This window comes from Pseudophryne corroboree, chromosome 12, assembly GCF_028390025.1.
Source record: "Pseudophryne corroboree isolate aPseCor3 chromosome 12, aPseCor3.hap2, whole genome shotgun sequence".
Taxonomy (NCBI): Eukaryota; Metazoa; Chordata; class Amphibia; order Anura; family Myobatrachidae; genus Pseudophryne; species Pseudophryne corroboree.
In genome coordinates, this window is record NC_086455.1 from 54,008,899 (window position 1) to 54,033,255 (window position 24,357).

General features: G+C 44.3%; 1 protein-coding gene across 1 annotated transcript in view; it reads left to right on the forward strand.

The window, feature by feature from the left end:
- The window catches only part of FANCM (FA complementation group M), a 337,857-nt gene that overhangs the window by 85,756 nt on the left and 227,744 nt on the right, over positions 1–24,357 (forward strand). The window contains exon 5 of the mRNA XM_063947525.1: positions 20,521–20,652. Within this exon, the coding sequence (XP_063803595.1) occupies positions 20,521–20,652 (132 nt within the window). The remainder of the gene's footprint in view (positions 1–20,520; positions 20,653–24,357) is intronic.

A 24,357-nucleotide genomic window follows, 5' to 3' on the forward strand; every position in this document is an offset into this window, starting at 1 on the left:
GGCTTTGTCACATAAAAGCCCCTATCTGGTTTTCCATATGGATAGAGCAGAATTGCGGACCCGTCCACAATTTCTGCCAAAAGTGGTGTCATCTTTTCATATGAACCAACCTATTGTGGTGCCTGTGGCTACTCGTGACTAGGAGGATTCTGAGTTACTGGATGTGGTCAGGGCTTTGAAGGTTTCTGTAGCCAGAACGGCTAGAGTCAGGAAAACGGAGTCACTGTTTATCCTGTATGCATCCAACAAGCTGGGTGCTCCTGCTTCAAAGCAAACTATTGCTCGCTGGATCTGTAACACGATTCAGCAGGCTCATTCTGCGGCAGGATTGCCGCTGCCAAAATCAGTTAAAGCCCATTCCACTAGGAAGGTGGGCTCTTCTTGGGCGGCTGCCCGAGGGGTCTCGGCATTACAACTATGCCGAGCTGCTACTTGGTCAGGTTCAAACACTTTTGCGAAGTTCTACAAGTTTGATACCCTGGCTGATGAGGACCTATTGTTAGTTCAATCGGTGCTGCAGAGTCATCCGCACTCTCCCGCCCGTTTGGGAGCTTTGGTATAATCCCCATGGTCCTTACAGAGTCCCCAGCATCCACTAGGACGTTAGAGAAAATAAGATTTTACTTACCGGTAAATCTATTTCTCGTAGTCCGTAGTGGATGCTGGGCGCCCGTCCCAAGTGCGGACTTCTTCTGCAATACTTGTATATAGGCCCTCATTCCGAGTTGTTCGCTCGGTATTTTTCATCGCATCGCAGTGAAAATCCGCTTAGTACGCATGCGCAATGTTCGCACTGCGACTGCGCCAAGTAACTTTACTATGAAGAAAGTATTTTTACTCACGGCTTTTTCTTCGCTCCGGCGATCGTAATGTGATTGACAGGAAATGGGTGTTACTGGGCGGATACACGGCGTTTCAGGGGCGTGTGGCTGAAAACGCTACCGTTTCCGGAAAAAACGCAGGAGTGGCCGGGGAAACGGTGGGAGTGCCTGGGCGAACGCTGGGTGTGTTTGTGACGTCAACCAGGAACGACAAGCACTGAAATGATCGCACAGGCAGAGTAAGTCTGGAGCTACTCTGAAACTGCTAACTCGTTTGTAATCGCAATATTGCGCGTACGTCGGTCGCAATTTTAAGAAGCTAAGATTCACTCCCAGTAGGCGGCGGCTTAGCGTGTGTAACTCTGCTACATTCGCCTTGCGAGCGAACAACTCGGAATGAGGGCCATAGTTATTGCTGCAATAAGGGCTATGTTATTGTTGCATCAGGGTTGAACTGATGCTCTGTTGTTGTTCATACTGTTGACTGGGTAAGTTTATCACAAGTTATACGGTGTGATTGGTGTGGCTGGTATGAGTCTTGCCCTGGATTTCCAAATTTTTTTCCTTGTACTGTCAGCTCTTCCGGTCACAGTTTCTCTAACTGAGGTCTGGAGGAGGGACATAGAGGGAGGAGCCAGAGCACACCAGAATCTAAATTCTTTCTTAAAGTGCCCATGTCTCCTGCGGAGCCCGTCTATTCCCCATGGTCCTTACGGAGTCCCCAGCATCCACTACGGACTACGAGAAATAGATTTACCGGTAAGTAAAATCTTATTTTCTCTGACTATATGATTAAAACCAATTTCATACAGTTTTATTCCCATTACATCTGAATATATGTGGATAGGCTAAACATATTAATGCATACAAAGTACACTCATAGATAGATGAAATTGAAAATTAGAACAAGTTAATGTTAAGCATTAGTCTTACTTATTCTAATTAAATAAATCCGAATAGAAATACAAAATGGAAAATGGAAAAGCACTTTTCAGATAAACACACAGAAAAAGGAGGAGTTAAGCATTAGCATCAGGAATGTTACTGGCATTAAACATTTTGAATAAAATCACAATTTTTTTGTAAACATTTTTTCTTAGTATAATAGGCTTTTTTTTTTAATAAGTCGCGGTGCCGTGCCAGTACTAACAGCATAATAAAAAAAACAGAGTGGTTTTTATAAAGGAAAAAAAACAAACATTTGGTTTAAAACATGGTTTAACCCAACCAACCCTGCAACATACATAATAAAAATTGTAAGCTTGCGAGCAGGGCCTTCCTACCTCTGTGTCTGTCTGTCTTTACCCAGTTTTGTTCTATTACTGTTCTAATTGTAAAGCGCAACGGAATATGCTGCGCTATATAAGAAACTGCTAATAAAGAAATAATATCGACATCAGAGGGGTGGTCTTCAGTTTGCCGGTTGTCTGGATCCCGGCCCACAGTATACCGGCGCCGGAATCCCGACAGAGGGCATACCAACACTTTTTCTCCCTCTTTGGGGTCCACAACCCCCCTGGAGAGAGACGTGGCGTACGTAGCACAGCGAGCCCGCAAGGGGCTCATTTGCACTCACCCAGCTGTCGGTATGCCAGCGGTCGGGATTCTGGCGCCGGTATGCTGGTCGCTGGGAGCCCGGCCGCCGGCATACACTACTACACCCCATCAGAGGGTGACAGGCAGGTTTGCAAACTTGCTTTGCTGTAATTCTCTATGTGTATTGGTGCATTCATTCACAGGGGCGAGGACAGTGACTGGCCAGAATCTCGTTGCTGTACTCTCTGGTTTGTAACTACGACAGATCCTTGTTGCATTGGCGCTGTGTGATAAAAAGTTATCCTAGCCCCTGGTTACAGGGTCACTTTAAATGCGTCACATTGTACTATGTAACGGAGCCGCTGTCTAGCAGATTTACACAGGTAAGAGGCGAGGAAATAGGTTATGTTTACTGGCTCCAGTGGATTTTGTTACCCGCCTGTGTCTGACATGAGTGGATGGTATCAACTCCCCCAAGTCCACATAATCTGTCTTTCAGAAACGCCTTATAAAAATAAACTGTTTAGCAGCCGTTTCCTCTGAGAAGATCTGTAGTTGCCCGTCGGGCCACTACAGCCCGAGACTTAAAGGATTCAGAGGATGCATTTACAGAATTAAATGGTTTTCCAAAAAGTAGATGTGAGTTTACGTAAGAGACGGTCTGCAGCGCTTCCTTTCATTTTATTAAGACAAATCTAATTTTCTAATGTCTCTGTGATGTGAGGTTGGCTAGCATTTCTTACAGGGCTTATATAATGTAAAGACTGCTGGGAGATGTAGATTATATACAGGTGTGAGCCGCACAGCGGTACTTGCCTCTCTTTGTATTACAGGGGTGCGTGACAGTGTCAGTAAGATTGTGCTCAAGTACAGCACATTGGGGCTCATTTATCAACGAGTGATAGAACTCGTTGTGAATGATAAAACTCGTTGTGTATGATAAATAGTGCTCCAGCCAACCAGCTCCCAACTGTCATTTGTTTCAAAAACATGATAGGAGCTGAACACATGAAAGGAGCTCGAGCACCACTTAATAATGCGCAATGAGTTTTATCATTAACAATGAGTTTTATCACTCTCTGATAAATGAGCGACATTGTTGTCTCACACTTCCAGGCTGGGTTGTAAATTACATCATTGCTCCCCAAAATGTATCCAGGGTCCAACGTTCAAGGTCTTCGCTGTTGCATGCCTGCTGACCAGCAATAGCGAAGAGAGTGCGTCAATCATAGGTCTTTTCACACTAGTGATGTGTCGTCCACAGACAACCAACTGCCAGCAGAAGCATTTACTTCTCTTTTCAACAGTATCAAGACCTTTCATATTATACCAAGTGTAAAAGCCCTTTAGTTTGCAGATAACCTAATAGACCACTTACAAATATACAGTGTGTGTGTTTATTGCACAGAAGTTTAATATCCCGTATACCAATGATGGGCAGCTTGTGGCCCTAGGGATTTTTGTGACCATCCTAAACCTTACCTGTGGCCCCCAGCTCCTTCTTATATGGAAACCGAACTTGACAGCAGCTAAGAACCACATGGCCCATCTAGTCTGCCCCATAGAGCTAGATAGATAATAGACGTTAGTCAGATGATGTGACAGCGACACCATACAAGGGACACGTGCTGAGTTTTTCAGGTTCGATCAAATAATTTATTCTGTAGGATGACACGGAGACCAACAGTCGACAATCGCAGAACTTCCTACGCCACTACCAGTAGCTAACAGAATTCACCTCTCTAGCCACCGGCCAACTGGTTCAGTTTCAGACAAATACCCCAGACAAGTTTAAATACATTGGGCTCCTCCCCCTTCACCAGATTAACAGGCAGGTGACACCTCCATCTCGTAATAATATTGCTGTCTGCAATACTCTGTTTCATGTTTGCAACTGTTTGCTATATTTCTTTTCTTCTCACTCAACACAATATACATAATAAATATGATGCCTAAGCAATGAATTCTAAATGCAAATTGACCTTCTGTGAATTCAGCCTTAAACATACTGTATATATCTTGCTGCATCGACTGGGAATACATTGCGAAGTATGTTTTTTGGCGTATTAGTCATTATTTCGTTGTGCACACTGGACTGTCTGCAACTTGTAGGCCCTACCTGTATGTATTGGCTGTACTGTTTTCCATACTGTACCTTTTATAGCATCCTCCAAATAATACAGACACCAGATACTCTAATGAAATACCACTTATGGTGTATACACACGGTGAGATATTTCCTTACGATTTTGACTATATAGTCAAAATCGTAAGAAAAGTTAGTGCAGATCGCAAGGTGAAAGTTCAATGCCGATGCGCGGTCCCACGTGGTCGGCATCGCAAGCCTAGATAGACTGCAGGCTAGTCAATTTTGACTATCTCTATAGAAGAGATAGTCAAATTTGACAGCCAAATTGCACATAGCCAGTATCGCAAGCACATTGATTATGTGCTTGCGATGCCGACCTAGCCCCTGTCGCATAGTGAGAATCGGGCATAGCCCGAATCTCACCGTGTGTATGGGCCTTTAAGATGTGTACACACGGTGAGAGAAATCTGTAAGATTTTGACTATATAGTCAAAATCTTATGAAAAGTTTGTGCATATCTCATGGTGTTAGGCAGCTTGCGATACAGATTCGATCCCGATGCGCGCTCCTGTGGGGTCGGTATCGTAAGGCTAAATAGACTGTGCAGGCAAGTCGATCTTGACTGTCTAGTGTACTATCTAGTACAAAGTATAGTCAAAATCGTACATAGACAAAATCTCAAGCACAGATAGTCAAAATCTGTACAATCTGTGCTATCTGGGCTCTGGGGGAGTTCAAGGGAAATCGCAAAGTCAAAATCGAACATAGCAGGGATCTCACCGTGTATACTCCAATCTGATTGTTATCTGCTATAATACTACAGCATACTTACCGGTCACATGAGCTACTTTAAGGAATTATGGGGCAGATTTATTAAGCCTGGTGAAGTGATAAAGTGTAAGGTGATAAAGTACCAGCCAATCAGCTCCTAACGTCCATGTTACAGTCTGGGTTTGAAAAATGACAGGAGCTGACTGGCTGGTGCCTTATCACCTTCCACTTTATCACTTCATCTGGCTTAATAAATCTACCCCTGTGTTTGGGATCCTGATTATTAACAGTTTCTTTTATAGTGCAGCATATTCAGTTGCGCTGTACAATTTGGAACACACAGTGATAAAACAAAACTGGATAATAACAGTCAGTCATAGAGGTAGGAAGGCCCTGCTTGAAAGCTTACACTCTATATGGAAAAAGGCATTGATCCACAAGGCTAGGTACCTATTGCATAATGATCCAGCCAGATTGCAAAGGTTCTTGGTGGGCTGTGTGATAAAGTGCACAGCAATGCAAGGATCAGTCACTTCACATAGACAAAAACAGAGAATTTTACGGCAGATAAGAATCGCATAGCCCCTTCCAGTCTGCCCTTTAGGCTTAGGGTATTAGGGATAGGGTAGTAGGGTTGGTTCCCCCCTTTACACTGACATTAATAGATGTCCCCAATAGATCTCCACCCCACCCCCACCGGTGAAGTGTTAGGGTTGTTTAGAGGTTTTTCTTTCTTTGTCAGTTTATGTTATCATAGCAAGTAACAATTGTGTTACTTGCCTGCCGATACATTATTACAACTAGAGGTCTTTCCTTAATTAAATGTATTGGTAACATATTATTGAGATTGAGGAAAATGTTCAACCTTTTAGAAGGTTATGGGGCCGCTATTTGACCCATGAAGTTCATCAGGTTGTCCATCACTGATGTAGACAGATTCTTTTTTTGTGTTCTTGAATACATCACATTAGTGCTGTGTAGGTACAGTTATAGCCACAAATGTCCACCTTCCTGACATTTTAGCAGCATTTTCTTTTAAGCCTTGCTATATACATTGTACATGGATGGTAAGTGTAATAAAAAGTTCAGGAGAACAGAACCCTACGGCTAACAGTAACATTATAGTCTTTATTGCTTGTGCGCTGTTAAGGGCCCCATACACTAGAACGATAATGCCCGATTTCATCCAATTATCGGGCATTCGGGCCGATATATCGGGTGAAATCGGGCATTTTGGAGGTGTTTCCGATCCGATGTGGGTTCCCGTGAGAGTCGGATCGGTTCCCCTAGATCAGGGGTGGCCAACCTGTGGCTCTTGAGCCGCATGTGGCTCTTTCTTCCTTTAAATGTGGCTCCCGACACTTGAAGTCACATTACCACAACAGATCTGGTAACCACTGCACTCCAGAAAGACACGCGGAAGCATTATGAGGGCTGTGGACTGTGGAAGCCAGAAACTAGAGATAAAACACCCACCGTCAAACAGAGGATCCTTAAGCCCCTTTCACATTGCCAATGCAGGATCCCACCCGGGAATTAGAAATGTTTTTTCCCGGGTGGGATCCGACATTAGACCCAAACAGGTGGCTTCCCGACCCGGCAATTTGCTGGTTCGGTTGCCATAGCTGCAGGTGGGGCGGCAGCGGGGGTGGAGGCGGCGTTGGGAGATGAGCTCATCTCCGTGCCGCTTCTCCCTATGTAGTAAACGGGTCCCATCGACCCAGGAACCTTTTTACGCTGCCACTGACCCGGTATTCAACCAAGGAATAACACTGCTTCTAACCCGGGTTGAATTATCGGGTCAGGCGACCCAGGAATTCGACCATGGCCCATTCACACTGAACACCAACCCGTGTTGACCCGGGTCGATACCGGGATACTTGTGCGGTGTGAAAGGGGTAATAAGGAGCTGCTACAATGGCATGAGTTGGGGGGGGCTCTGAAGTGACACATGAGGGTGCTAGCAGGAGTGACATGTGGGAAAGCTGGCTGGAGTGACACATGGGAGAGCTGAAGTGTACTATGTGAATCGTCTTTCATTATATTTTATATGGTTCTGGCTTTTTCAATTATTTTACGCTGAAGTGAATTCTTCAATGTATTTTATGTTGGATCTGGCTTTAAAAATGTATTTATGTGGATCTGGCTTTTTCAATGTATTTTATACCAGGGCGTGGCCTAGCGGGCACAAGGCCACACCCCATTTTTGCATGCTCGCCTTCGGCTCTTTGACGTACCTAACAAGATTTTTTGGCTCTTTGTCTCTGGCTGGTTGGCCACCCTTGCCCTAGATCGTTAGTGCTGCACTCGTGATATGTCGGTTCCCGCAGGCATGGCTGGGATCGCATAAGATATATCACATGCAAAATGTACCAAATCGTATGGAATCGTATGGAACCACTCCCGGGAGAGTTCAAGGGAAATCGCCTCCGACTTCAGCCTCAGACATATCGCTGTAGTGTATGGGGCCCTTTACAATGCCTGCTATGTGAATGTAACTACAGAGCACATGAGCTTGCTTCATTAGGTGGGTACAGAAAGACCTACAGTATGTGACTGGTAACATTGTACCAGTGACACCGATTGGTATAACTGCAACGTACTGTAGGCTGATACTAGACGTTTGGTTGCTTTGGGCCACGTTTGTGTTAGTTGCACAGTGTTCTTAAATGTGTCCTTGTGCATTGATTGCAGTCCGGGTAGAGCAGACAATGTTTGTTGTACCTGTTTCTGGTTTTTATTGTGTTTTTGTTTTTTCATTTAAATAGCAGGCAACAAGGGTCTCTGCATGCCCCCCTGAGGCATAATACATAGCCCAGTGTCTCACGTGGCACATTGGCAGTGCACAGAAATGTGATGCGTGCTTGCTTTTGATGGCAGTAGACAGAATCCTCTGATCCAGGGCACTCAAACAAAGTACATCGCGTCTTTTCGCTGGGTACAATCTGTTTTTACATTTTTTTGTCTAAACGTTGTTGACTCTGTTCATTCATCTGGGTGCAGAGTAGAATTATCTCAGACTGAAAACACATTCTCTACTTGCAGCTCGGTGAATTTTAACAAGGAGGAAGGTTTCCATAGAGATCAGTGATCTATGTGAATTATTATTAACTGATATTTATATTGCGACCGTTTATTTTACAGTGCTTTAATCCTTCACACAAATCCTTTTTTTTTTTTTTTTTTAAACACAGTTTACCATAATAATAGCAGTTTATATGGTATAGTTACAACACCGATATTCCGGTACAGTTGGTTCCAGCACTGTGCTTTTTTGATTAACGGTAGTATCAGTGACATCCCGACCCCCCCATCTCCCCTGCAGCCTAATTCTACCCTATCTCCCTCCCTCGCAGCACCTAAACCTACCTGCAGCCCGACCCCTCCACGCAGACCAACTTCCTCCTGCAGCCTACCTAATCCATTAATAGAGGTGCTGAGTAAACGATGTTGTACCTGTATATTGTAGTGATGGACAGCAACTGTTGTACCATCGATTTGTTAGAAAAGCATCAGCGGTTGTAAACCATCAATGTTCGAGCTCCATACCTAGTACACAGTGCTGAACTTTAAACACTTTCAAACTATTTATGATAATTAGAGGCCATGAATCGATAGTCTTGATCGATGCTTAAGATTTTAAGCTACCACGAGCAGGGCCCCTTTCCCTTGTGTGCTTTCCCTCCCCTCATTTATACCATTGTCTCCTCCCCATCACCTACAATGGCTTCAAACCCCTGGTTGCTGCCTCACTACTGCTTATTTCAGCGTCATGTGATGCAGCTATGTTTATAAACCTTGTACTCATCCTTCATGGTCTTGTTCTGTAAATCACTGTTTTTTTATTTATTTTGTTCTTACTGTTCCGGTTTTTGTTCCTTATAAGGCTCTGCGGACCCCTGGTGGCACCATTTAAGTAATGGATAATGACATGGGACAGACATAATCAAAATTATCCATGAAATTAGCTTTCTCAATAATAGATATTAAAATAAATAAATTGGAAAACAACAACAAATATCGGTAATGGAGACTCTAGGCTGGGGTTATTACCGTGTTTCTACTTCCCCTGCAGCTGCCAGGTGTAAACACAGGTGGCAGCACTGGATTTCCCTTGCAGCTGTTCCTCTTTGCAGCCGCCGGGTGGGGTGTGCCCCTGGGCTACCCAATCACTGCTGGCCACACTCATCAGGATACACTGTGGGGGAGAAGCCGTGGCTACCATGAGCAGCGGCTGTTTTGCTTACTTTGCATTCCAGCCGCTCTGCAGCTCCCGGGTGGGGGTGGGGGACGCAGGACTACCCAATTACTGCATCCGAAGGTGCAGAGCGGTCAGGAGGTTGCCCCTGAGATTGGCAGCTGCTGAAAGATTATCTTCCAGCAGGCGCTCAAGGGACATTTCGGACTGGTCATATCAGATGCAACTAAACCAGGCAAGTGGTTAACTAGAGCACAAGACAGGAGTGGGGACTATCCTATGGCCTAATGGCACAGTCCATGGGGTGACTCTCTTATTAACATTTCTTTACATAGTGCTAGTATTTACTGTGGTTATTTGTTAATTAGCAACTCCAATAACTCCCATGTCTAGTCCAATTTGAGCTTTGGAGAAGACTCACCACCGTAGTCACAGAAGTCATTATGGATGATGCATACATTATTTCCAGGCGGAAATAGGAGTGCTGACATGCAGTGTTTCTCACGTACTGCTAGGTGTCGCCACTGAGCTGTGACACTTTTCTATGATATGTAGGATTTTAAAAAAAAGATCATATTTTGTGAAAAAAGTGCTCAAGGACATTCAATTAATTGATAGATGAATTACTCCATGGCCTAAATTTGTGTATAGTAGTACAGGTTGAGTCTCCCTTATCCAAAATGCTTGGGACCAGAGGTATTTTGGATATCGGATTTTTCCGTATTTTGGAATAATTGCATACCATACAGAGATATCATGGTGATGGGACCTAAATCTAAGCACAGAATGCATTTATGTTACATGTACACCTTACACACACAGCCTGAAGGTCATTTAATACAATATTTTTAATAACTCTGTGTATTAAACAAAGTTTGTGTACATTGAGCAGTCAGAAAACAAAGTTTCACTATCTCACTCTCACTCAAAAAATTCCGTATTTCGGAATATTCCGTATTTCGGAATATATGGATATGGGATACTCAACCTGTAGTACATAGTCTCCCCGTGCTTATGTTAGATTACGTATGTGTCCTGTGTGTTTTTCATCTTTCCTTATACAGTCTGCTTGGTCACATGCATTGTGTGCTGATGCATTAGAGACCTCATTTTTTGGCTTGTAATAGACTTATTTTCTGCGCTAATGGTAAATATTATATTATGCACAATGAGGAGCACAAGCTGCAAATACTGCTCTCACAAAGTGTGTTTAGAATCAGTGCTTTTAGCTTAGTAACATCATTATTATTATTATTATCATCATCATCTTTTTTTCCTCTAAACTGGGAGATGGAGGAAACGCTCTGTACACAGACATCTGTACACATGCCATGCCTTGCAAGTATACGAGTTAGGTTCCGGGATGCCTAAACCTAACCCCTTCCCCTGCAGCCTTACTCTCCCAGTGGTGCCTAACCCCCCCCCCCCCCCCCCCTACTTGCAGCCTAAACCTAACCCCTTTTAAGAGAAATAATTACCCAGGGAGCGCAATCAACAATTTAATACAGTTAAAACATATATATAAAAAACACATTAAATACACATGTATGGAAAATGTTAATTAAAACAACAATTAATAAACAGTATTCTGTTCCTCAGTCTCCAGCGGAAACAACAATGATCTCACTATAATTTGAATATCCCTCAGTCCATGTGGTGCTTATATTCAGATATATCAACTTATATTTCTCTTAGGTCCCAGAGGATGCTGGGGTCCATATTAGTACCATGGGGTATAGACGGGTCCACCAGGAGCCATTGGCACTTTAAGAGTTTAACAGTGTGGGCTGACTCCTCCCTCTATGCCCCTCCTACCAGACTCAGTTTAGAAAATGTGCCCGGAGGAGCCGGTCACAGCTAGGGGAGCTCTACAGAGCTTCTTTAGAAAAGTTTATTTTAGAGTTTGTTTTTTTACAGGGAGGCTGCTGGCAACAGCCTCCCTGCATCGAGGGACTGAGGGAGGGAGGGGGAGCAGTGTCTGCGCCACTGTCTCTGCTGACTGGACACTGAGCTCCAGAGGGGATATATTGCTCCCCGCCGGAGGGGAACGCTCACCCCAGCAGCATGCCGCCCCCCCCTTACAGTGCTGAAGTGTGGCGAGTGAGTCATCGGCTCCCTAACAAGCAGGGAGCCGATGTGAAGATGGCGGCTACAGGGTAGGAGCGCAGTGGTACTAGGTGCGGCGCTGTGAGGGGCACCCTGAGCCGGCGCATTAACCCTACACTGACCAGAAAGCCTGTCTGGGTCCGCGGATCTCAGCCAGCACAATATCCTCAGGCCAGTATAATCTTGGAAGAGCAGGAAGACAGTGCCATTAAGGGGGCGGAGCTTCTCAGAGCGGACCCAGCAGCGTTCAGCTTCGTTTTCCTGCCTGCAGACACGCTGCCAAACATGTCTAGAGACTATGTCTGATATGCTGCAGAGGATTTATCTTCTCAGGAAGAATCCCATCCCATGTAATCAGGATTGCACTGTTGTAGCGCAGATCCCAGCTAGAGAACCGGAGTGGTTAACCTCTCTTAGGGGGCTATTTCTCAGATTTCTGAAAGGGTTACAAGGACTGAGCATGCTACTCAGGTATTGCAGTCCTCTATGGCAGTATGGTCAGATACTGCTCCCTCGGGGCCCCCTGTGGTACATTCTCACAAACGTGCTCTTGCCCAGATTATGCAGGATGACACGGATACCGATTCTTACACAGCAGACAGTGATGGGGATGTGTCGAGGGGGTCAGCATCACTTGCTAAGGGGGTGCAGTTGATGATTGAGGCCATTCGGGATTTGTTACATATTTCTGACACACCTCCTGAGCAGGTTGAGGAGACCTTTTTCACGGATAGTAAGAAAGACCTTCTCGGGATCTAAGGAATTAGATGCTATATTTGAAAAAGAAAAGAAAGAGATCACAAAACGGAGACCGTTTGTGATAACCCGGCGCTGTAATAGTGTAAATAGTTATATATTTGAGATGTTTCAGCAGCTAAGCATAAACAACTTGCCAGGTTGCAACGTTAAAATCTAGAGAGAAAAAAAGGAGGGGAGTATGCTTTGCGCTTGAAACAATATATCAAAAATTAGATGTGCAGTCGGACAAAGAAGATAGACTCAGTACAACTTCAAAATGATAATAAAAAAACACTTTTATGGTATCAATTAAAGCAGAGTATGCCACATATAGAATGAATTAAAATAATGACAGTTTTACAATTTGTTAGATAAACTAGACTGAAAATAAAAATAAACATAAGAATAAAAATAAAACAGTTAAATGATTATATTCAAATGGTGATAATAAAAAAATCACAACACTGGCGTCCCAGTGTATTATTTTGGGTTTGTAATTCCCGCAGGGATAATTGACAGTCTCACAGTCTCAGATATTAATATAGTTCTTTAAAGGAAAGGTGCAATCTGTAATTAATGCTCCCGTGCTGGTTCCTGCGTTAGTGTAGAAACAGGGTCCTCATTAAATGAAATACACGAGGAGTAATAATGTGTGCTTTATTTCCTGTTATAATTACAGCTGGTAGTTGCCGTCTTTCCCGGTAAGGTTTTGTTAATTATAAATATAGCAGCAATGTTCAATTTAGATGGATTTAGCCGCCGTGAACAAACTACTGGGAACGGTTGTTAGGCCCCACAGCGGGGGTCACACAGAACTCACCCGACCAGTGTTTGTACAGCCGTGCGGCAATGATGAATCCAGCGTGCGGCAAAAAGCTGTGACCGAAGCTGTCACGGTTATGCTGAGCTGCGGACTGGGTCCTTTCGGCGGGTATCACCAAGTGAGAAGTGTATCGAGAGTGGGCGTCAACGCGTTTCGTCTCCTAGCAACGGAGACTTCCTCAAGACGGATACTTCCCCTCTCTATGATCACAAATATATACCTGTCTGATTGCTTTCATGGCAATCAGTTGTGGTTAATTGATACTTAAAGTTATTATAAACGATTAAACACAAAATAAGAAACATACTGGAGGTTAAATCTTAATGAAGCTTTAGATTATTCATGTCTAGATTAAATTTATAGGTAACCCTTCATCTGTAATAGTGTATTACTCCTCGTGTATTTCATTTAATGAGGACCCTGTTTCTACACTAACGCAGGAACCAGCACGGGAGCATTAATTACAGATTGCACCTTTCCTTTAAAGAACTATATTAATATCTGAGACTGTGAGACTGTCAATTATCCCTGCGGGAATTACAAACCCAAAATAATACACTGGGACGCCAGTGTTGTGATTTTTTTATTATCACCATTTGAATATAATCATTTAACTGTTTTATTTTTATTCTTATGTTTATTTTTATTTTCAGTCTAGTTTATCTAACAAATTGTAAAACTGTCATTATTTTAATTCATTCTATATGTGGCATACTCTGCTTTAATTGATACCATAAAAGTGTTTTTTTATTATCATTTTGAAGTTGTACTGAGTCTATCTTCTTTGTCCGACTGCACATCTAATTTTTGATATATTGTTTCAAGCGCAAAGCATACTCCCCTCCTTTTTTTCTCGCTATATTTGAAAACGCCTGGGAAAACCCGGAGAAAAAATTCCAGATCCCTAAAAGGGTTCTCTTTGCTTTTCCCTTCCCGAAGGATGATAGAAAAAAATGGGAGTCTCCGGCTATAGTTGACGTCTGTCTCTAGGCTGTCAAAACAGGTGGTCTTACCAGTCCCGGGATCTACCGCGTTGAAAGATCCGGCAGATCGCAAAGTGGATGCTACGCTCAAATCCATATACACGGCTTCAGGGGCTATACTGCGGCCTACTACTGCCTGTGCATGGATTTCAAAAGCTATAGCAAAGTGGTCAATCACTCTGCAGGAGGACTTGACTACGATGGATTAAGGTGACGTTGATTTATTTTTATGTAACATACAGGATTCTGCAGGTTAGCTGGTAGAATCCATGAAGGATCTGGGTTCCGTGGCTGCGGGAATCTCCTCCATGTCCGTCTCGGCTCGCAGGGTTCTCTGGCTGCGCCAATGGTCTGCGGACGCGGAATCCAAGAAAAGTGTGGAGAGCCTACCCTATACAGGTCAGGCTCTATTTGGGGAGAAGCTGGATGCGTGGATTGCCACGGCTACCGCGGGTAAGTCTCCTTTTCTCCCCTCAGCTGCACCGGCTACGAAGAATCCTTTTACTCCCAACGCATCCCAGTCCTTTCGGCCCGTGAAGCCTAGAAAGAACAAGCCGTCTCGCACCTTCTTTAGAGGTGGTCGTGCCAAATCCAAAAAGCCTGCTCCCGCAGGTTCCCAGTACCAGAAGCCTACTTCTGGTACCTCGAAGTCCTCAGCATGACGGTGGACCGCAAAGCCTGGAGGAAGGTCAGGTGGGAGCAAGACTCCGGCATTTCAGCCACGTCTGGGTGTCGTCTGGCCTGGACCCCTGGATGCAGGATATTGTGTCCCGGGGGTACAGGCTGGAGTTTCAAACTCTCCCACCTCACAGATTTTTCAAATCGGGCTTGCCGGCTTTGCCGGCAGACAGAGCTATTCTACTGGACGCTATCCGAAAATTTATAGTGTCCGATGTCATTGTTCCAGTTCCACCTCATCAGTTGACCAAAGGTTACTATTCGAACCTTTTTGTGGTTCCGAAGCCGGATGGTTCAGTAAGGCCAATTCTGAACTTGAAATCTTTGAACCCTTATCTCAGGGACTTCAAATTCAAGATGGAGTCTCTGAGGGCAGTAATCTCAGGACTGAAGGAGGGGGAGTTCCTGGTGTCCCTTGACATTAACGGATGCGTACCTCCACATTCCCATTTGGTCGCAGCATCAGGCTTATCTCAGGTTTGCACTGTTAGACGATCACAATCCGTTTCAGGCACTGCCGTTCGGTCTCTCCGCGGCACCGAGGGTCTTCACCAAGGTGATGGCAGAGATGATGGTTCTCCGCAAGCAGGGGGTGAACATAATTCCGTATCTGGACGATCTGCTGATCAAGGCATCGTCCAAGGAGAAGTTTTTAAGATCCGTTGCTCTCACGACGCATCTGCTCAAGGAGCACGGTTGGATTCTGAACCTTCCAAATTCTCATCTGGAGCCGACAAGAAGGCTGTCTTTCCTGGGGATGATCCTCGACACGGAGGTGCAGAGGGTGTTTCTACCGGTGGAGAAAGCGTTGGTGATTCAAACCATGGCTCGGGATGTCTTGAAGCCTGCCAGGGTGTCGGTTCATCAGTTGATCCGCCTTCTGGGGAAGATGGTTGCCTCCCATGAGGCTCTGCAGTAAAGTTTCATGCTCGCTCCTTTCAACTGGATCTCTTGGACCAGTGGTCGGGATCTCACCTACACATGCACCAGAGGATACGTCTGTCTCCGAAAGCCAGGAATTCGCTCCTCTGGTGGCTACAACTACCACACCTTCTGGAGGGCCGAAGGTTCGGAGTCCAGGACTCGATCCTTCTATCCACAGATGCAAGTCTAAGAGGTTGGGGAGCAGTCGCTCAAGGGGAAACCTTCCAAGGAAGGTGGTCGAGTCAGGAGTCCCTTCTTCCAATAAACATTCTGGAGCTAAGGGCCATATACAACAGCCTTCTTCAAGCAGCACACCTTCTACAGGATCGGGCTGTTCAGGTGCAGTCAGACAACGTTACCACAGTGGCCTACATAAACCGACAAGGCGGATCAAAGAGCAGGGCTGCAATGTCGGAGGTGACAAAAATCCTCCTCTGGGCAGAAAGGCACGCTGTAGCGATGTCAGCAATCTTCATTCCGGGAGAAGACAACTGGGAAGCGGACTTCCTCAGCAGACACAATCTCCATCCAGGAGAGTGGGGCCTCCACCCGGAGGTGTTCGAGGAGGTAACCAGTTGGTGGGGGGTTCCTCACATAGACATGATGGCCTCCCGCCTCAACAAGAAGCTGCGGAGGTACTGTTCCAGGTCGAGGGACCCACAGGCAGTGGCGCTGGACGCACTAGTAACACCGTGGGTGTTCACGTCAGTGTATGTATTCCCTCCACTTCCTCTAATTCCAAGAGTTCTACAACTTGTAAAAAGAACAAAAGTTCTGGCAATCCTCATTGCTCCAGACTGGCCAAGGAGGGCTTGGTACGCGGATCTGCTGGATCTACTGCTGGAAGATCCAAGGCCCCTACCTCTTTGAGAGGATCTTCTACTGAAGGGGCCATTCACGTATCAAGACTTACCGCGGCTACATTTGACGGCATGGTGGTTGAGAGACAGATCTTAGCTCGGAAGGGTATTCCGAACAAGGTTATTCCTACCCTGATACAGGCTAGGAAGGGGGTTATGTCTAAAAATTACCATCGAGTTTGGAAACAATTGTGTCTTGGTGTGAATCCAATAAATTTCCTGCGGTGGAGTTTCAACTTGGATGTTTTCTCCTTTTCCTGCAAGCAGGTGTGGATATGGGCTTAAGATTGGGCTCCATCAAGGTCCAGATCTCAGCTTTGTCCATTTTCTTCCAGAAACAATTGGCTGTCCTCCCGGAGGTTCAGACCTTTTTGAAAGGGGTTCTGCACATCCAGCCTCCCTTTGTGGTGCCAACGGCACCATGGGATCTTGATGTGGTGTTGCAGTTCCTGCAATCGGATTGGTTTGAGCCTCTACAGGAGGCTGAAATCAAGTTTCTCACTTGGAAGACGGTAACTTTGTTGGCCTTGGCTTCTGCTCGACGTGTGTCGGAGTTGGCCGCTTTGTCCTGTAAAAGTCCCTATCTGGTCTTCCACGAAGATAGGGCGGAACTCAGGACTCGTCCTCAGTTCCTTCCTAAGGTTGTGTCAGCTTTTCATATCCAACCTATTGTGGTGCCAGTAGCTACTGACTCCTTAATTGCTTCAAAGACCTTGGATGTTGTGAGAACTTTGACGATTTATGTGAAGAGGACTGCTCGTCTCAGGAAATCTCTCTGTTTGTCCTCTATGATCGCCGTGTCCAAAATCGGTTAAGGCCCACTCTATTTGTAAAGTGGGTTCTTCCTGGGTGGCTGCCCGGGGTGTCTCAGCCTTACAGCTTTGCCGAGCTGCTACTTGGTCTGTTTCGAACACGTTTGCTAAGTTTTACAAGTTCGATACTTTGGCCTCTGATGACCTCAAGTTTGGTCAAGCAGTTCTGCAGGAGCCTGCGCGCTCTCCCTCCGGTTCTGGGAGCTTTGGTACATCCCCATGGTACTAATATGGACCCCAGCATCCTCTAGGACGTAAGAGAAAATAGGATTTTAATTACCTACCGGTAAATCCTTTTCTCGTAGTCCGTAGAGGATGCTGGGCGCCCGCCCAGCGCTTCGTTTTCCTGCATTGGTTTTACAGTTCAGTACTGCCTGGTTCCTAGGTAAGTTCTGCGTTATTTACTGTTTCAGTACTGTTTCAGCTGTTGCTGAGTTCTCCGGCCTGTTGGCCGGATTTGCCTTGTTGTGTGAGCTGGTATGAATCTCGCCACTATCTGTGTATTTCCTTCTCTCGAAGTATGTCGTCTCCTCGGGCACAGTTTCTTCTAGGCTGAGTCTGGTAGGAGGGGCATAGAGGGATGAGCCAGCCCACACTGTTAAACTCTTAAAGTGCCAATAGCTCCTGGTGGACCAGTCTATACCCCATGGTACTAATATGGACCCCAGCATCCTCTACGGACTACGAGAAAAGGATTTACCGGTAGGTAATTAAAATCCTATTTTCTCTCCTGGGCCAAGTTTAGTACTCGTATGATCTTTAGCCCATATAATGCACTGAGAGTCCACTTGTAAAAGATACTTGCAGCAGTTACAAAGTGTCTGTTAATGCGGCTTTTAGTTACTATTTGAAAGTTTCCCGGGGAGGCCGTATGTGCACACTGGTAATCACAGTGCTAGGTACAGACCTCGTCCCCGCCGCTGCTGCTCGTTTGTAGTTGATCCCATACACTCGCAGCCGGAGGAGAATCCTTTACTGGCTAAGACCTTCACTGTCAGGTCGGATGCATGCCCCTCTTCCTCTGTGCAGTACGGCGGATTTGGGGATCAGTCACTCAGTGCTGTGAATGCGTCCGCTGGAGAGTCATCTGTATCAAAGTCCAGAATAATTTATCTTCATTCCTTACTCTTTTCTCTGCTATTTTGATCCTCTGACGAAACCGCGGCTTCAAAATAGCTGAGAAACGCGTAAGAAAGAAGCTGCGGCATGACATCCTAGGACACACAACTGCAACATGCATCACCGTTATATTTGAGCGTGCCTTGGCAATATTTCAATCTTGTTCAGTGTGCCGCGAGTTGTAAAAGGTTGAAAATCTCTGATATACATGTATGTAACACCCTTTTACCTGGGATTACTTGGTAATGGTGTGTAGTTGTGGTGTGGCTCACCTTCTAGCTTATCAGTGCCTCCACCCAAACCTTGACTCATAGCTCTCTTGGGGTAATGTCTGGGACCACACGAGACGTGGGGGACCCACTGTACTGCCATTTACTTAGACCGCGACTGTCACAGGGATGGATCACACAGTCACCCTGTCCTATTTATTATTGTGGTACCGTAGGAGAACAAAAAAGAAGAAATGTACGTTACAATAGCCTCTTTTTTTCCCTCTTTAATGTCTGTAAATGGACAATATATCAAACTGTAAATGATGCACACCAATCACAGTTGAGCATATAAACTTCAATAAGCAGTATGAAGAGATAGCAATCTTATTCATGTTTGCATTTCTATATACTCCCTCACTACTGTGCATAGATACTGACAGCATGAAGCTGGGCAGTGATAGAAAGCATTGTCACTGTATGGTAGCACATACACTCTCTGCATTCAGCATAGGCAATATTGATCACAGCTGTGTATAAAGCACTTCACTGGGCTTGTATGTTCTGTCCGCTATCCTGTGAGCATAAAATTGCATGGAAGACTATCAGTTGGCGCTCAGAGTTTCTACCATTGCATAAGATAAAAGGGGATTAGTAGTTCCACAGATATATTGGTAGAAAACACACAAAGCCAGCTGCTCTCATTAGTGATGCTTCCAAAACCTGACTGTACACCTTCCCTACCAATCTTCATCCAAGTGGCAGTCTCGAGGTGCCCAAAGCACATCCGCAGAATGCATACACACGCACACCTTCAGGGATAATCCCCACTATCCCAATCTTCCCATAATAGCAATGTCAGTCACAGCACAAATGCTGACCACTCAGTTCCTAATGGGTATCCTCTGGAACCCACTCCTTTTGGTGTCCCTCTCTGTTTCATGGAGTATCATTCCAGTATCTCTACTCTGACTCTCTCACACTCCTCTCTCTGGAACCTCTAGCCCACCATGGATGATGATGTTTGCACCATTTAGGCTCCACCCCCTTTCCTTGACTTTCCTGTCCAAGACAATTGCATCCTGAGGGCTATAGTGTACGGCCCTGGCTGACGACAGCATTCTAGTTGACTGTTTACTGACAGCATGGCTTTGGGGGGTATCATATGAGATGTTTATCTGGAACCTGTTGGCTAGACAAGTATGAAAAACAGGAGATATTGCTGTATATGAAAAGACCGGATTAAGTGGCCTCTCCTACAGGAACTGTGAGGAGTACTGCTAAACAGTTTAAAGTTTGAAGTGACAGGGGCAGTTTGGCGGTAAAGGCCAATACACACTTGCCAATAAAATTAGCGACGACGCTCATTTTCCCCTCCCTGAGCGACGTCGCATATTTTATCGATGCGCGGCCCCGCGGGTCGGCAATGATCGCCGCTGTCGGTAGTGCATGCATGCAGGATCTGGACTGTCGTCCAGGACCTGCATGCACGGCTGGCGGAGGCGTGACGTCACTGAGCGATATGAACGGTCATATCGCTCAGTGTGTACAGTCGGCCGCCGACCTGCCGGCCCGGGAAGGGAAACATTAGACGACGTCGCTCATAGAGCGACATCGTCTAATGTGTACGGACCTTTAGACAGAAGTCATTTCAATTTTTTTTTTTTTTAGTTATATTTCAATCATGATGCTCCATATTACAGTAGATACCTTAACTGGTAAGTAGTCAATGCTCAACGAACCAAAAAAGGTCCTTCTGGCAAAAGTACACCAAAAAGGATATTCTGCAATATGTATTTTGCGTCCGTTGTCTATCAGTAAGATTATTCATATATATGCAATTTCATCTACAGGTCATAGAAGCAGTTGCTGGACGACTGATACAAACCAAACTATTAATGCGGAAAGAGATTCCCAATCTAACAAAATACCAAGTCATTCTGTCTCGAGATCAGTTCAGAAAAAACCCACCTTCTAATATTGTGGTAAGTGTGCAAAGAGATAATTTTATTTCTAAAGTACAGTCTAGAAAGAGCTGGAAGTGTTCCCCTGGTAGCACAGGAAGTTCAAAGGTGTACAATCCATTAAATACATGTAACTAAAGGTTCTTGATAGTCCTTTTATTTTTGGATTTAATAAACACTATACTTTATAGTGACACTGTGATCTTAGCAATGTTGTACTATTATCACTTACCTTGTCCACATTGACTACAATTTACTAGGGTTTTTTTGTGTTTTGTTATGCCATATCTCCTTGAAAATGTGGTTAATATTCTCTTTTTTTAGTTCTGGTTGCAATTTCTGTAAACATATCACAACATCAATTTATTGAAAAAGTACGTAAAACAGAAGAAGCTAGCAAATGAATTAAATGAATGAAAAAGTTGGCATTTATAACCCGTCCCTCCAAGCAGTAAAAAACAAGAAAATAAAATTAATAAAAAATACTGTGTGTGTATATGTGTATATTTATAAACAATAAAGTGCTCAATAGATGTAGAATTGATAGTTCATGGAATCAGTATGAATAACTTGAAAGCTCCCTTTATAGTTGGGTGGTAGTAAGTAAGCCGGCTGTTGGGCTCCCGGCGCTCAGTATACCGGCGCCGGAATCTCGACACCCGGCATACCGACAACTGTTCTCCCTCTTGGTGGTCCACGACCTCCCTGGAGGGAGAATAAATAGCGTGGTGCGCGTAGCACGCCACCGTGTCCACAGTGGGTGAGCATAGCGAGCCCGCAAGGGGATCATTTGCGCTCGCCCAGCTTCCAGCATGCCTGCGGTCAGGATCCCGGACGCCGGCATAACATAAGACACCCTTATAGTTGACCATGTGTTTCAGGAAATGTTATAGATTCCCACACCTAGTATCTTCTCGTTGGATAAAGGGGGAATTCAATACCGTGGGTGAAAAAGGATGGTAGCCTTGCATTTTAACGACTGGGCTATTCAATTGCAGACCCTTTTTCAACCAAGCACTTTGTTAATGCCCATTAAATTTACGTGTTAACGAGCGTTATTTATGAAAAGTTCATGGATTCGTGTGTTAATATGGTTGCGGCACTCGCTTACCCTTAGTTAGTCCGTTCAGACACGTAAAAAGTCCCAGTAAGTGGTGCTGGTGGGCTCACTTAAGGTCTAAGTGAATACCCTTGGGGATCAATTCGGCACGTGGTAAATTACCGTGGCTAATTGAATCCCCCCTAAATCTTTAACTCTCTAAAGTTTGTGTATAAAGCCTCTGGCTTCACACTTACTATGTCTGGCCATACCCCTGATGAAGTCATATAGACAAAGAGCATAGGGTGATTAACTGCACAAATAACCACCACTAGGGTGACTACTCTGTCAAGAGCTCACGCCCACCAGACAGAAAGCCTATTGTTATCACACCGCAAGTGGGGTCGTTGCATTGTATGAACAATATGTCAGCTATTTATACATACATTTTATTACCAGAAATATGTTAGAATAAACTACATTTGGAAACTATACACCAGGCATGTACAAACTGCGGCCCTCCAGCTGTTGAGAAACTACACATCCCAGCATGCCCTGACACAGCTTTAGCATTCTCTGACAGCAAAACTGTGTCAGGGCATGCTGGGATATGTAGTTTCACAACAGCTGGAGGGCCGCAGTTTGGACATGCCTGCTATACACTGAGGCTTCTGGCCATTTCTTTGGGTGCTTCTGGTATAAGGGTTTCAGTCCAGAATCGTTTTGACTCCAGAGACTTTATACATGAACTTTGTGAATTGTAAATTTTACCCCATCATTATTCTGTCAAGACTCTGTAACCTTCCCTGAAGAATGCGGTCAGTCATAAAGTGATAATTACACCAGATCCATACAGATTCCATGAACTATCAATTCTATGCCTTCCATACACATTTATATTTGTATGATTTTTAGATCTGTTGCTCACAGGAGATCTGCCTGGAGGAGCTTCCAATTTGTTGTTGCAGGAGAAAACTACAGGGAAGAGAGAAAAGAGTGGGTGATTGACATGGTGGGGGAGAGAGAGAGGAAATATGAATAAAGAGATAGATAAAGAGAGCCAATTAGATATGACTGGTAGAGACAGACACAGAGAAAGGGAGAACAAAAAAAAAGTCTCCGCCGGCCACACAACAGTCAGTGACCCACTGAATAACTGGTCATTCATACTGTACTAGCATATTTTTATTTGTTTACTTTTCTTTTTTTATTTTGTGTCCTTTTAAATCTTTAACTTGCTTTATCTATTTTTCTTTTCTTTTTTTCTTTTTTCTTTTTTCTTTCTTTATTTGTTTTCAGGTTACTTTTATTTATTTGGAAAGGGAAGACTGAAAATAAATAAATATATATATATATATATATATATATATATAAATATATATTTTTTTAGTATGAATAACTTTTCTGGCTAAAACAGTAGTAAATCTCATCACAGGTTTAAATTTAGCGACCGGTAAACTGTACAGAATTTTTTACTAGGTTAGCTCACTTCCTACAATGCATCCGGAAAGTATTCACAGCGCTTCACTTCTTCCACATTTTGTTATGTTACAGCCTTATTCCAGAATGGAATAAATAATTTTTTTCCCTCAAAATTCTACACATAATACCCCATAATGACAATGTGAAAAAAGTTTTTTTTTTTTTTTTTTTTTTAGATTTTTGCCAATTTTTTTTTTTTTAAAAGTAGATTTTTATTCAAAAAAGGAAAAGTGGCAGTTACAGAATATAGGAACACAGGTAACAAATTACAGTACGCGAATGAAAGTACAAGCATTTTCTAAAATGTTAGCGATCCATTGTATAGGCAAAATACATATTGTATCAGTACAAAATATTCACAACTTTGTAGATCAATAAACAGTGTACCATGAATCTGCAGTTTGTATGTGTCATCAATTATAAGGTATTTTTATTGATGACCACAACTAAACCAAACTAAATTAACCGCTGCACTAGTGCCAGCAAAACATATAGTATGGTAACAAACAAACAAACAAGCCTAGAAAAGGTAGGGGGGGGGGGGGGGAGGGGGGCACAGATAAGAAATCAAGGCGATCGGCAGAAACAGACTCGGGTGTACAGTCCACAAAGCGTTGATCACATAATTCACAGACCAGATGTGCAGTGGAGTATAAAGGAGCATGAGAGAAGGCACAGGAGTGTTATATGAAGAGAGCAGGGGAGGAATAAACAGATCCTAGCCAGGGGGACCATATTTTTTCAAATTTGTGACTAGCATTATTTTGCATGTAAACATAACGTTCAATCATTCACTAGCGCCTTGAAAGCGGGAAAGGTTGGACTTGTATGTGCCATCCATAGTCGTGCAATACAGACCTTGGCCAAAGTGCATATATTGTGAGTGTACAACTCCTCCCACCGAGATAATGAGTCAGAACCCCCTATCCCCAGAACACACAGCCGTGATGTAAGTGCACACATTGGAATACCAGTATTCTCCAGAACCAAAACCCCTGTACGGGTGGACACTCCCAAAGAAGATGCCAAAAAGTACCAGTAACTGTAGCACACTTAGGACAAATACCAGAACTCTCATTCCACATCTTAACCAACCTAGCCGGGGTCATGTAGGACCTATGTAATATGAAAAACGGAATCTGTTGGAATTTAATAGCCCGTGTAGCAGAGCGTGGGCATTGCAGAGCACAATCCCACTCTTTCTC